The sequence below is a fragment of the Hippocampus bargibanti genome, linkage group LG04, assembly GCF_051943395.1.
Source record: "Hippocampus bargibanti isolate YZ-2025 linkage group LG04, ASM5194339v1, whole genome shotgun sequence".
In the NCBI taxonomy this organism is placed as follows: Eukaryota; Metazoa; Chordata; class Actinopteri; order Syngnathiformes; family Syngnathidae; genus Hippocampus; species Hippocampus bargibanti.
The window spans coordinates 17,821,127-17,834,962 of record NC_142737.1 but is presented as its reverse complement, the minus strand read 5'-3'; the positions used below and the strand labels follow the sequence as shown (position 1 = coordinate 17,834,962).

Here is a 13,836-nt window from a genome sequence, read left to right as displayed (position 1 = left end):
CTGCACCAAACACTAAGTGACTTTGAAATTAGGGACGGCGCCACTTCTTGCAGGCGGACGCAGGTAAAGTCTCCGTCCAGATGCAGTGATCATCATAAGTGAGGAGTCGTTCTGAAAATTTAGAGTTTGGTACTGCATCAGGGAACGTGAATGGACATTTCTTATCATGCTATTGCGTTGAATTCATCACATTCACACAATTTGATTTGATAATGGTTCACATATTTACCTCTGCTCAACTACATTATAGGCTAAACATGATCCATTACTTCTGTGTTTTAAAACACAGCTCAACATATATACAATTGTGCGTCATTTTTTAAAGTTATCTGTATCATTTGAATGGCATTCTGCATGTTGCTTTTGAATCAATCAATGTGCATATAATGGCCAATGATATTTTTGGGTGCGTGTGTGTGTGTTAATAAAAAAAGTTGAGGAGGAATGGGAAGAATGTCAGAACAGCAGAATGCCCCAGAGAAGTTGGCTGGCGGGAAAAGCCAGGGTGGAGCTGGAGCCACATACAAGGTATTGGAATTACAAGGCTAAGCAGCAGGATGGCTTTGAAGCGCGTGTCCATGATTCCATACATCCACTCATGCTTGAACTCACGCTGTCCATGATTCCGTACATCCACTCATGCTTGAACTCACGCTAAACGGTTTATTTTGCAAGTCATGATCACAACTAGCTCAAAACACCCCTTTCTCCTTGCTCAAGGTGGTTCTGTTTGAATTTGAGAACTTCCAGGGAAGCAAGGCAGAATTCTCAGCGGAGTGTAAAGATGTACTCCAGAAGGGCCTCCAGAAGGTTGGCTCTGTAATCGTTGAATCTGGGCCGTAATAACCTTTCATATTTCAATTCACATTTAATATACGTGAAATGGGTCAATTTAACTGCACTGTTTTTGTTCTTTTATCTCTTCTAGATGGGTTGGTTATGATCGGCACGATTTCACAGGGGAACAGTTTATTCTGGAGAAAGGCCAATACCCTCGCTGGGACACTTGGACCAACAGTCAGAACAGCGACACACTCTTGTCTCTAAGGCCACTCAAAGTGGTGGGGATACATCGTAATACATTGCTAATTGGTAACGGCATTTGCCATGTCAGCATCGTGTGTCTACCATCCAATTTCAGGATAGCGCTGACCATAAGATACACTTATTTGAGAATCCTGGATTTACCTGCAGAAAGATAGAGATTATTGACGATGACGTCCCCAGTTTGTGGGTCCACGATTTTCAGGATCGCGTAGCAAGTGTCAAGGCTCTCAACGGAACGTAAGATCTCTACTGACTGTCACTTCAGAATGTTACTGTCACTTTATTTTCACGTTGTGTGTATGTTCCAATTCCCCAGATGGATCGGCTACATGTACCCAGGCTATAGGGGACGGCAGTTCATATTTGAACTGGGGGATTTCAAGCACTGGAATGATTGGGAGCCCCCTGTGCCCCAGATCCAGTCTGTCCGGCGTGTGCGGGACATGCAGTGGCACAAGAGGGGCTGCTTCGCTCCTTCGGACCCGGCTCCTGCTCCAGCTCCCACTCCTGACCCAGATCCTGCTCCGGCACCACCCATACCTTCTACCAAAGGTGGGGCCAGTTGAGCGGGATCCCAACCTTCATCCGCACCTCCCGAAGCCTGTCCCAAACTCCACACCGAGCCCGGTCTCTGCCTTCACTTACCTTGCCAAATGCTGCTTGTCTCCAAAGAGGAGTGCCATATATATTTCTGTGGCCAATAAAGTTTTTTCTGACTTGAAATTGCTTGTTGTCAATAATGCTCCTGTACTGTAGACAATATGTTAAACATTGTTCAAAAGTAAATAGAAGGGAAACGTCTTACTCTACGTGAAATTTGCTGCTGTGAAATGTAAATTTCTCCACTGTGAGACTAATAAAGGCAAATCCAATCCAATCCAATCCAAATTATTCCAGTCATCCACGTTTTTGTAGTATGAAGAGGCCACAAAATAATGTGTTCTGTTAATGTGCAATTAGGATCTTGCCATCAACATGGAAACTATATCAAACTATGTAAGCTTGCTATTAAAATACGTATAGTGCACCGCATTCCCCTCTAAATTCCTCATTGTCTGACTCACCAACATTTTAATTATCACAATCTTTCAATAAAAAACTGAATGGTACATCTTTAGAATGTGGCCATCCAATGAACGCATGAGGAAAAATATTTACACCGTGTACCAAAATCAGCCTTGATTAACATGGTTATTGCAAACGTCTTAAAACTAAATATTCAAATCCAGAATAACAATGAGTATTTTCTACTTTTTAAACATGGGTCAACCTTCTTACTTCATTCAAATATGTATGTATTTATGTACATATACACAAAACAAACATATAGTGCCAATACATCACGATGTATTGTATCAATTAACTGCAAGCGGACCACATTTATGCAAATCGCAAAATATGTAAATATATACATATTGATTGATATATCAGAATCAGAAAGCCTTTCATAGTCCTAAATGGGGAAATTTGCAGTCCACATCAGCCATTTGAAAGGGCATAATAAAAAATGTCAGAATTCTGTGATGTATCACCCGCAGAAAAACTTATCCTGTGACCATAAAGTGTCCTTGAGAGTTTTGAAAGGCGCTTATAAATGAAATGTATTATTATTATATTATGTATGTATTGTTAATATATATTTTTTCAATTTGTTGTATCATAAAACAATAAAAATGGTATGAAGTCACAATATCTACATGATCGTCAACAATCCAATTTTGTAGATTTTTAAGTTGTAAATATATTTTTTGATTGTTTTTTTTTTACCTGACTTTCATACAATCACAAATTAGACATTGTAAAACTTGAGTTGGCTGTTTTGCTGCTCAGCAACAAACCAAATTTGAAGGACTTATATCGCTACTTTTACAGTAATGAAAAATATCTTTCCCTGAAATATCTTCCACAAGCCCCATAACGGAATGCTAACCCAATCTCTCTCTTTCTCTCGCCCTCTGTCTCTCTCTCTCTCTCTCTCTCTCTCTCTCTCTCTCTCTCTCCCTATTTGTAATTGTGGGTGGGGACCTTTTGGCACTGTTTGTGCTGAATCAAGGGGATATTGAACAATGACTGGTTGGCTAAAAGTGACAACTAATGAAATTACTTTGTAGGGGGTGTGAAACCCCGGCATTGAGGGGTGGGAGTCGATGAAGTGACCCCTCAACTCAGAGGGTCTAGCCTATGGCAGGCCTGAATGCTGGCTGGCATGGTCACGGTGGGTAAAGTTGGCAGAGTGTCCACCCCTGCTTTTCCTGTATATATTGAACGCGGCACACCATCATAACCACACTGGCACCGACCGGCACTGGTAAGATCCGTCTCTTTTATTTTCTATTTTAATAGCTATTTGCATGATGGGTTCTTCTTAGATTAATGCATTACTTTTCTTTTGATTTGACACATAAGTGCATTTTCCTAAAAGATTCATGTCAAAAGACTCATACCTGAGGGAAAAAATGTCAGTTTAATTGCTATTTTTTAGTGAATGGTGTGTTTTATTTGATCACGAGACAAATAAAACAGAAGAAGAGTGTCATAAGTAACTATTTGCATGTCCAAAATTAAGCATGCATGCTGACGTTCTGAAGACGTTCATCATTCAAATGCATTCGAATCTGATGCACCACAAGTCAAGAAACATTGATTGAGGAAAGCTATTCAAAATATCTTTAAATATGATGTGTCCAATGTTGGACTTTTTTTTAATCTGGGGATGAATATTTTTGCCCGACTTAGAAATAATGTAAATATCTCATCTTGATCATGTTGTGAGAGTTGGACATTTAATTTTGCCTTTGTTCATGTCTTCATTTGTATTAGATAAAATGTAAAAAAATGGTGCGAAATGACTATAAATTAAATGTGGGCTGTAAAGTAATAAAATATCACTTTCACTAAAAATGTCACCTGAATATGAATACAGTATGTGCTGCCATTTGAGATATTACATGGAAATTGAAAATACTTCATATTTAACTCATTCACTGCCATCCCCAAATTTATTCAGGAATTGAAAATATGATCTGGAGCGCCATTCCCAAATTTGTTTTTTTTCCTGTTTGGGTGCCGATAAAGTGCTGGCCATGGCTTCTGGCAATGTTTTTTTCCTGTCCACAAGGGGCAGAATTTCTCTTTTTCCATGTTGGCATTTTGCTCCAGCTTCAGCTGTTGTTAAAGCACAATATAAATCAATATGTATGTATTGCATTGTACGTATTTTGGACAGCTGCCCTCTTTCAAGCCCATATAACTCCAGACCCATAAAAATTTGGAATTAACTGTTTTTTTTCTGATAAAAGAAGATAGTCTAAGGTTTCTTATGCTACATTGAATGTTTATTGGGTCCTTAAACTCAATCTTCTGTGAGTCCTGGAATTCGAGTGACAATGGCAAAAACCCTGCAACAATAGTGGACACAGTTCAGCACATGTCTGGCAGTGAATGGGCTAAGATGGTGTTTTTATTTGTAGACAATATGTGCATTTCTATCTTCTAATAGTAATGAAAGTAGCTCTGATCTGTTTCTGTTTCAGTTTGATCTTTGCCAAACAATTTATTATGGCCACAGACCATCAGAACCCTGCATCCAAGCAGCAGCAGTCGGGCCCCAGTGCACTCAAGGTAGTATGAATTTTGGATAAATAAATAAAATAAATAAATAAACAAATACTAATAGCGGGAGTGTACTTTGCCCTTTGGAATCACACCTGGTTCTATGTGATATTGAAACATTCGGGATTTCTCTCCTCCCTTGACTGTCAGAATCATGAATGATTTAAAGGACAACCGACGTCTCCGGACAAGTTGTGTCCATAATTTGTAAAATGGCTTTAAATGAGATCTACTGAGCGTATTTTACAAAGATTCCACCGCATATAGCTATATTTTACGTTTTAAGACTCGCGCTGAATATTCAGGAAGTCTTGTTTTTGAGTTGGTGACGAGTCCGTACGTGACGTTACTGAAAGAACGCCCCTGACCGAAAAAAAGGACACATTGTGGCAGTCCTTGCATCACGTTAATGCTTGTTTGGTCTGAAAACCTCGTGTTGCACCAAAAAGCCGCCAGAAGAGGGCGACCAAGCTCCATGGAAGGAATTTATCAGCCTGTCTAAACGGGCTGATTAATTCCACACAGGAGCTTGGACGCCATTTTCTGCCTCTTTTTTGGTGATCCATTTCCCCCCAATGTTGCCTCAAAATGGCACGGAATCAATTTTTTAATCGATTGCACACATGTATGCTTTCCTCTTCAGAACTATTTGCATCATATTCATAACTGGATGTGTAACAAGAAAGCATATTCTCTGAATCTGAAGCCATTGTTTTGATTCTCCAGAAATGGGGGTGGGACTTTCTGAAAATGCCCAATTCGTAGCTCAATTTTTTTGCAGATTTTGGACACTAAGTCATTTTTATTGGTGTTTTGCATTTGAATAAAAATATCGTACTGCGTGTTTTGGGTGTTTTAGATGCTAGAAAACGTTTTTCTGATGTCAGTTAGGAAACAAAAAGTGATGTCGGTTGTCCTTTAATGCAATTTCTCCCTTTCTTTTCTTGCCCCACAGCTGGTTATCTATGAGCAGGAAAACTTCCAGGGACGGTGCCATGAGCTGACTGGGCCCTGTAACAACCTCCAGGAAGCAGGCGTGGAGAAAGTGGGCTCCATACTGGTGCTTTGTGGACCGTGAGTGTGGGTTTGGAGGCGGACTCTCAAAGCTTCATTTTAGTATTCTGTGATTTCACCTCCACATAGATCACAAGCCCTGTATCTCTCTTAACTCCTCTCAGATGGGTGGGATATGAGCAGGTCGACTACAAGGGCGAGCAATATGTGTTTGAGAAGGGGGAGTATCCTCGCTGGGATTCCTGGACCAACAGCAGACGTAGCGACGCCATTGTTGCATTCCGGCCAATTAAAGTGGTGAGAAAGCTGACTCAGAAGGGAATGTGTATTTTTTTGTAACATCCCACACATTTCCTTGACTATATATCTCTACTATACAGCTGTTCATAAAGTATTGTTCACATTCATATACAAGGATATGCTCCCAATGTTATTATAGGACTTCCCCTCCTGAGAGCGCAAAATCCAATAAGTAGCCGATGAGAAAGTCACTCGCTGTGCTCATTTATTTTCTTCCCCAGGACAGCCTGGAGCACAAGATTGTCCTTTATGAGAACCCCAGCTTTGCAGGGAAGAAGATAGAAATCATTGATGATGATGTCCCCAGCTTTCATGCGCATGGTTACCAGGAAAAGGTCTCCTCTGTTCGGGTTCAGAGCGGCACGTAAGTCCATCCAGCCAGTCACCGTCTCCTACAGCTTCAAACGAATCCTATCGTATTCCTTTTGTGGCTCTGACACTCCAGCTGGGTCGGCTACCAGTATCCGGGTTACCGAGGCTACCAGTACCTGTTCGAGAAGGGCGAGTACAAGGATAATATGGAGTTCGGCGCCCAGATCCCACAGATCCAGTCGGTTCGGCGCATCAGAGACATGCAGTGGCATCAGAGGGGGGCTTTTCACCCTGTCAACTAAGCTCATGGGTATTTCCTTAGTATGAACCTTGACCGCTGCATGCTTACTCCCATCCAGTCATGACCATTTTACATCATTAGTTGCAAACTCAACTGATATTCCAACCTATTGCAGCTGTTGCAGAAGTGAATCATTTGGAGCGACTGAATAAATTGCTTCTTGCTTACATTTCTCCAAGGCAAGTGAGTCTCTTCTGTGAAAATGTTTTTTCATGTTAGCTGTTATCATTAGCTCAAATTTCCGCATCAACAATTGCAATCTCATAATTGCTGCACATCTATGCCATAAACATAAAACAACAACATGATCATCAGTAAGTAGGCCTTTTACATACCAAAATACGTACATGTATTGAAAAAAAAACGTTTTATATTGAATAGATCAATTATGTCCAAACATTTATGTGAGGGCCTCATACAGACAAATGGAAGTACAAAAGGGCCACTTAAAAAAATTGTCAGCTCTTTGAAACCCGCGAAAAACCAATCAATAAATCAATTATATATTACCTTTATTGTTATTGCATCAGGTTTCTTTTAAAAGTGTTGGGGAAAATAGTTTTTCAATTTTTGTGGGTGGCCAACAGCCATGTATTTCACAAAATAGATACAGCATTGCACTTGACAGCAGCTATGAGAGAGATCTGAAAATGAAAAAAATAGCAATAGAGCTCAAATTGGAAGAAAAAAACGTTGCCTCAAATTCAACTTTCAGTACACTGTTTTGAAAAATAAATTGTTAATTCATTCTTTGTATCTTCGAACATGGTGAATAGTGCTACATACATACAGTGTACCCTCCCTTCTCACTCTGCCTCCTTTCATCCTTTATAGCTAACCCTTTGCCCCTTGACAAATGCCATTTTTGGTGAAAAATAATTATTTTTTTTGTGACGTCGAGAGCCTCTGAAAAATAAATGGGAGGCTGCAAATGTGTAGTTGGACCTTACTGGAATAGGCAATTACCGTGCAGTTACGATGTTTTTGGTCTTGTTCAAGGGGCAGCGTAGAACAGGGCAACTGTTCGAATTTTTACGATGAACGTGTAGATTCATTTCAACCTCATAAAATTGCAATATTATTTGCGGTTTTTGCTAGCTTCAGATCTGTCAAACCTTTCTTAATGATATCTATCTATTCTTGAAAAGTCCGTCTTGAAAATGGCTTTAACAGTATATAACCAAATCCATTTCTTCTCCTCCTTCAGCCATTGTGGGTTGACAAAACCGCTATTAAATCAATGCAAAAATGCATTTGCTTATGCAGCTCGCTACCTACACAGTGTGCTAGCTGTGTCCAGTATGCGCTTATCATTAGTGGCTAGTGATACTATGATTGGCTAGTCAATAGCCACTCATAATTTGCGAAAACTCTGATGTTTCCAGCGCCTTCGAGCAGGGTTTGGGTTGCCACCTCGAACTCTGATTGGTTAAAACAACTGTTTCATCACCATTGATTTTTATGCAAATGATTGCTGAAATGTGATTGGTTTAATGATTAAACACGAAAACACACATCTGGAAGCGGCACAACAGGGGAAAAGCAATGAAAGCAAGCTGAAAGACAATTTGGAATTATTTAATCAATGGACAAAATATAATTCACATTAGTCTGTGATTCAGATATTTTTAGACCAACACAGAAGGCATTGCAGCCCTAACGGCCCACCACTGAGTTCTATTATACTACTTTCTAAGTAGGCTACCGCTGTTTATTAGCGATTGATTTAAAGGACAACCGACGTCTCCGGACAAGTTGTGTCCATAATTTGTAAAATGGCTTCAAATGACTTCTACTGAGCGTATTTTACAAAGATTCCACCGCATATAGCTATATTTTACGTTTTAAGACTCGCACTGAATATTCAGGAAGTCTTGTTTTTGAGTTGGTCACGAGTCCGTACGTGATGTCACTAAAGGACCGTCCTTGACCGTAAAAAAAGATGCATTGTAGCGGTCCTTCCATAACGTCAATGTATTTTGCTGTACTTGTTTGGTCTGGGGACCTCGTGTTGCACCCAAAAGCCGCCAGAAGGCCAAAAGAGGGCGTCTTAGCACCATATAAAGAATTTATCAGCCTGCGGAAGCGGAGGTGGCCACTGGAGGTCGCCATTTTGTGCCTCTTTTTTTTTGGGTGAGAACTTTTCCCCCAATGTTGCCTCAAAATGGCACATATAATTCTTTAGTCGATTGCAAACATGTATGCTTTCCTCTTCAGAACTATTTGAATCATATTCATAACTGGATATGTAACAAGAAAGCATATTCTCCGAATCTGAAGCCATTGTTTTGATTCGCAAGCAATGCAAGACGTCTTTGTGTGACGTCACGAACTGGGGGCGGGACTTTCTGAAAATGCCCAATTCGCAGCTCATTTTTTTGCAGATTTTGGACACTTTAAGTCATTTTTATTGGTGTTTTGCATTTGATTAAAAATATCATACTGAGCATACATACTTTAAATAGTATTTGCATTTAAATTTCATTCACAAAACATTTAAATCTAATTACGATTTGATATTTTATTTTCATGTATCAAAGTGTGGTGTTAATGTTGCATTTACGTATAACATTTATAAATTATGCAATATAATATTTTTGTGCAATTAGTTCGGAATTAAACCCCCACTTAATTGGGCCCACATTGTGTTTTTATATTGGTCATGTGGAAGAGTTTCGAACGATCTTTTTTCATGGCGTCAACGACAGGGTGCGCTGTCGGAAGTTGTCCTGACTTCCTGATGGTCAGTGAAGAAGAGCCGATGCCACACGGCTCGAGTTAGCATTTCAATATGCGACTCGGAAACTCCGATGTTTTTTTTCTGTGGGCGTTTAATTGAGCTACACAAGTCCACTTTTCTGCTGCTTTTCTTGGCATTTATTCTCCACGCTGACTGCACTTGAATGGTATGAAATGTTTTACACAAACAAGACTTCGCACTAGCCTGGGCTGTAGGAGTTAACTTGAGTGTATCATCGTGGCCATGCTCAAAGTGGAACTCTCTGAAACCTTATCAATAAATGTGTTGTTACAATTTTATGTGCATCTTAATAGAAATTAGGAACGCCGTTTTGTTATGAAGAAAACAACAAAGTGAAGTCACAATACACAAGAACTTACTCATGAGAATATTCCATAGAATTAGATAGGTATTTCTATGGTATATTCGCTCATTGAGCATTTCCTGTAGAGTTTCTTATATGCTGAAGTTCTTATTAACAATTTCTTGGCACACTTCTCTTATGAATGTATGTGCGCTTCATAAATGTGTTTTTTCCCTTTCGGTTAATTTTATTTTGAACATCAGTTGAAAAAATATTTTCAGTGTTCAAAGTTTGAGCCTGAATGCTGCTGTGCTGATGACCATTTTGTTTGGGAGCCTTTTACTGAGCATCTTCATTTATACTAAGTTCATAGAGTTGCTTGTTCTGTAGCCACGAGGGGACACAAGCTAATGTCTTCTTGTGCCGGTCCCAAGCCCGGATAAATACAGAGGGTTGTGTCAGTAAGGGCATCTGACGTAAAAGCTTGGCCAAAACAAACATGCCAATCAAGCCTCTGAAGATGGAGGACACTGATTTGCTGTGGTGACCCCTTGAAGGGAAACGCCGAAAGGAAAAGAAGAAGTTGAACATGTATGAAAGATCAATATAGATATTTTAATTGAAAATGCAGTTGAGATACATCACAAATGTAACCATTTAAAATAAGGTTATATGTGAATGATCACAGTGAAGGTGGCCTTTTGGGGTTGATTTTGTTATTGGAAAAAACTTTGACGTTAAAATGAGTGGTACCATGTTGCATGTTTGTTGAGATGACTTCATTTAATCTCCCAACAGCAAAGATGCCAGTCCAGTGCAGCAACTGTGTTGAGAAGCGTGCCATGCTGAAACGTCCCAAAACAGGTCACTCACTGTGTAAGGACTGCTTCTTCGATGCCTTTGAGGAGGAGGTGCATCAAACTATTGTGGCGGCAAATTTATTCCAGCCCGGTGAGACCGTTGGGATTGCTGCATCTGGTGGCAAAGATTCCACAGTTTTGGCACATGTAATGAAGCTCCTGAACAAGAGGTACTCGTACGGCTTGAATCTCATGCTCCTCTCTGTGGATGAGGGCATCACTGGTTATAGGGATGACTCACTGGAGACGGTGAAGAGGAACCAGCAACAGTACGAGCTGCCGCTAAAGATCGTGTCATATGAAGAGCTGTACGGCTGGACTATGGATGCCATAGTGAAGCAAGTGGGACTGAAAAATAACTGTACCTTCTGCGGCGTGTTCAGAAGACAGGCACTGGACAGAGGAGCGGTCATGCTGAAAGTGGACAAGATCTGCACAGGTAATGCTCAACGTGTGTAAATATAAAATGGTACGATTCTCTGAGAGCCAGTAAATTGGTTTATTCATTCAATTGTAGTTTGCAATGCCATCTAACTGCATTGTATTCATTACATGTAAATTTCTCAGTCAGGTTTTACCCTGCTACAAGCAAATTAATAACCTTATTGTTAAGTAGGATATTATACTGTGTTGGAATAAGTGCGAAGAAAACAAAATACTGTAATATTAATTTACAGTGCTGTCCATAATATTGCCACGCCAAGTTAACGTGTCTCAATAGAAGCCTTAAAATGAAGATGATTTGTTTTGCATACTCTCTTACTGAAAATTCTAGACATGGTTCACCAGACAGAATTGAGAGATTGTGCCAAGAGAAATACAATACAATACATATTGATTTATATATCGATTTATATTAACAACAGCTGAAGCAGTAACAAAGCGCTTAACATGGACAGCTATCATATACAGGAAATAAAGCAGTCACAAAGATAGTAGAAAGCACCAGAGAGTGAACCCAAGATCAAGTCGGAATCATGCTGAGTCGAATGCCAAAGACTACAAGTGAGTTTTGAGACACGTTTTAAAGATGGCCAGCGAGGGGGCTTGCAGAATGTTCAGTGGCAGTTCATTCCAGAGATTGGGAGCAGCAACAGAAAAGGCTCGATCCCCTCTGAGCCCCCGTTTAGTTTTGGGCACATCTAATGTCTGGTCACCATACGTGAGGCGTTGGGAAGGTGTGTAGGGGTGAATGAGCTTGAGATAAGGAAGTCATTTAAACATTTGAAGGCACATTATACAATCCTGAAAAGAACTCTAAAACGTATAGGAGCCAGAGAATGGATGCCAGAGAAGCGATGCCAGAGTAGAAGTTATGTGCTCCCTCTTACGAGTACCAATCAAGAGGCGATCAGCAGCAGTATTCTGGACCAGCTGGAGACGCTTCATGGAGGTTTGGCTGACTCCAAAGTAAAGTGCATTACAGTAATTGCGCCGAGATGTGACAAAAGCATGAATTACTGCTCATGAGGTGCTCATGAGAAAGGAGAGGTTTTATTTTAGCCGACTGCCAAAGATGAAAGATTTAACAACAGCACTAATTTGTCGGTCAAGTTTAAAGTCACTGTCCAGTTTAAGACCCAAGTTTGAGACTTTTGACTTTCAGATAAAGAGCCAGTGGCGCAAGTCTACAGCATGAGATATACGTGGACCACTGGGACCAAACAGTATCACTTCTGACTTCTTTCATAGAAGTTCAAGAAGTTTTGTGTCATCCAGGTTTTGAATTCCTCCGGGCAGGAAAAAAGTGGCCTTAACGACAGTCATCTGCATAGTAGTGGAAGGAAATATCATGTTTCCTTTGAGTGGAACCCAATGGGAGCAGGTATAGTGAGAACAACATAGGCCCCAAAATTGAGCCCTGCGGAACACCAGATGACAGAGGAGCAGTACATGACTCAGAGCAGCCAAGACAAATGCTCAAGGCTTTCTGTATCTTTTCATCTTTTATACAAAAATAATGTTCTGTCAGTGATGACTAATAGATGTGTTTTTGCACAGGTCACAATGCTGACGACATTGCTGAAACGGTACTGATGAATGTCCTAAGAGGAGACATAGCACGTCTGCGGCGTTGTACTGCCATCTCCACAAACAGCGAGGGTGACGGGGTCGTACCACGCTGCAAGCCTCTCAAATACGCTTATGAGAAAGAGATTGTTTTGTATGCTTATTTCAAAAAGTTGGACTACTTTTCCACTGAATGCATCTACTCTCCCAACGCTTATCGTGGCTACGCGAGGGCCTTTTTAAAAGATCTGGAATGCATACGTTCCAGCACCATTATTGATATCATCCATTCGGGGGAGAATCTTTCTATACGGGAGGGTGTGAAGATGCCCGTGCAAGGAACTTGCAGCAAGTGTGGCTATATCTCCAGTCAGACGCTGTGCAAGTCCTGTGTGCTTCTGGAAGGGCTGAACAGAGGCTTACCCAAACTGGGCATAGGAAAACACCACCGGTTGCATAATAAGATTGTCAACAATGAGCCACTTACTGAAAAGGAGGAGAGGAAGATGAAAGTGTTTGACATTTAACAAGTGTGACACAAATGGGTGATATTCCTTTTCTCAGAAATTGAGCTTTGAGAAAGCCTTTATGCGTCCTTGATCGATCATGTGTTGGTATACCACAATTAGTACTCATGACCATCTCGGCTATGCCATGATAACAATCTTTTTTTTCTTTATTGGAGTTGCAGTAAGACATGAAACTACAATGAATAACTGTCACAGTTTATATTTTTTTCAACCTACCAGATCCCTACGATGTCATTTGTGATTTTCACACGATATTGTTTTAATTTTTTAAGAGTAATAAACAGTGTCTTTCATTCTTGAACTCTGTGTATTTGTGTGTGTTGCCAATATGTCACAAAAACGACAGCACAAAAAACTCTAGAACAATCTTGGGGGTTCGTAGTTAACTTCCCATGACACTGACCGCAGAAGATCTTCTGTAGGGAGTTGCCCAACCTTAAAAAGTTTCATATGCTGTTGTCCAATTGTCTTTTTTTATCGTTTTGCACAAATTGATTATGCTAGGTACAATCCTTCCAAAAAGGATTTCTTACATTTTATGGTGCAGTACAATGATTTCCCAATGTTTCAGACCAACTACCACCTAAAGCACCTGTGTCAAAGTCAAGGCCCTGAGGCCAAATCTGGCCTGCCACATCATTTTATTCGGTCCGTGAAAGCAAATCAAACTTGTGAAATTCCATGATGCTTGCTAAAATCTGAATCAACATTTCAAATTGTCCCATGTAAACAACAATACAACATTTCAAATTGTCCCATGTAAACCACAATAACACTCATTATTTTTTTACTTCAAATTTGAAAAC

At 40.3% G+C, this 13,836-nt stretch overlaps 3 protein-coding genes across 7 annotated transcripts; all 3 read left to right on the top strand.

Moving 5' to 3' along the window:
- LOC148899330 (beta-crystallin B3-like) lies at window positions 1-1,943 on the top strand. 4 transcript variants are annotated; one of them, XM_088994502.1, is made up of 6 exons: window positions 1-63; window positions 435-528; window positions 721-839; window positions 929-1,061; window positions 1,142-1,284; window positions 1,364-1,935. In XM_088994502.1, the coding sequence occupies exons 2-6, from the start codon at window positions 445-447 to the stop codon at window positions 1,611-1,613; spliced, it is 729 nt and encodes a 242-aa protein (XP_088850628.1). In that variant the 5' UTR covers window positions 1-63; window positions 435-444; the 3' UTR covers window positions 1,614-1,935. The 4 variants fall into 4 exon arrangements, with proteins under 4 accessions (XP_088850628.1, XP_088850629.1, XP_088850630.1 ...); XM_088994503.1 differs by having other exon boundaries at window positions 721-810; window positions 1,364-1,932; XM_088994504.1 differs by lacking the exon at window positions 1-63 and having other exon boundaries at window positions 82-528; window positions 721-810; window positions 1,364-1,932.
- A 1,356-nt stretch (window positions 1,944-3,299) lies between these two features.
- crybb2 (crystallin, beta B2) lies at window positions 3,300-6,769 on the top strand. Its single transcript, XM_088995525.1, has 6 exons — window positions 3,300-3,355; window positions 4,581-4,668; window positions 5,615-5,733; window positions 5,838-5,970; window positions 6,195-6,337; window positions 6,419-6,769. Exons 2-6 carry the CDS (start codon window positions 4,606-4,608, stop codon window positions 6,585-6,587), a joined length of 627 nt encoding a protein of 208 aa, XP_088851651.1. The 5' UTR covers window positions 3,300-3,355; window positions 4,581-4,605; the 3' UTR covers window positions 6,588-6,769.
- A 2,565-nt stretch (window positions 6,770-9,334) lies between these two features.
- On the top strand, window positions 9,335-13,331 carry ctu1 (cytosolic thiouridylase subunit 1 homolog (S. pombe)). Of its 2 annotated transcripts, XM_088995523.1 has the most exons (4): window positions 9,335-9,492; window positions 10,429-10,929; window positions 11,761-11,883; window positions 12,492-13,331. In XM_088995523.1, the coding sequence occupies exons 2-4, from the start codon at window positions 10,434-10,436 to the stop codon at window positions 13,025-13,027; spliced, it is 1,155 nt and encodes a 384-aa protein (XP_088851649.1). In that variant the 5' UTR covers window positions 9,335-9,492; window positions 10,429-10,433; the 3' UTR covers window positions 13,028-13,331. The 2 variants fall into 2 exon arrangements, with proteins under 2 accessions (XP_088851649.1, XP_088851650.1); XM_088995524.1 differs by lacking the exon at window positions 11,761-11,883.
- Window positions 13,332-13,836: the final 505 nt, after the last annotated feature.

Excerpts from the sequence above, each read along its gene's own strand:
- crybb2 (XM_088995525.1), top strand. The coding sequence starts at position 4,606 with ATGGCCACAGACCATCAGAACCCTGCATCCAAGCAGCAGCAGTCGGGC. Across the intron at positions 4,669-5,614 it reads CGGGCCCCAGTGCACTCAAG|CTGGTTATCTATGAGCAGGA; the intron begins GTAGTATGAATT and ends CTTGCCCCACAG. Across the intron at positions 5,971-6,194 it reads CATTCCGGCCAATTAAAGTG|GACAGCCTGGAGCACAAGAT; the intron begins GTGAGAAAGCTG and ends TTTCTTCCCCAG.
- LOC148899330 (XM_088994505.1), top strand. The coding sequence starts at position 445 with ATGGGAAGAATGTCAGAACAGCAGAATGCCCCAGAGAAGTTGGCTGGC. Across the intron at positions 840-928 it reads GTAATCGTTGAATCTGGGCC|ATGGGTTGGTTATGATCGGC; the intron begins GTAATAACCTTT and ends TATCTCTTCTAG. Across the intron at positions 1,285-1,363 it reads GTCAAGGCTCTCAACGGAAC|ATGGATCGGCTACATGTACC; the intron begins GTAAGATCTCTA and ends CCAATTCCCCAG.
- ctu1 (XM_088995523.1), top strand. The coding sequence starts at position 10,434 with ATGCCAGTCCAGTGCAGCAACTGTGTTGAGAAGCGTGCCATGCTGAAA. Across the intron at positions 10,930-11,760 it reads AGTGGACAAGATCTGCACAG|GAGCCAGAGAATGGATGCCA; the intron begins GTAATGCTCAAC and ends TAAAACGTATAG. Across the intron at positions 11,884-12,491 it reads GCTGGAGACGCTTCATGGAG|GTCACAATGCTGACGACATT; the intron begins GTTTGGCTGACT and ends GTTTTTGCACAG.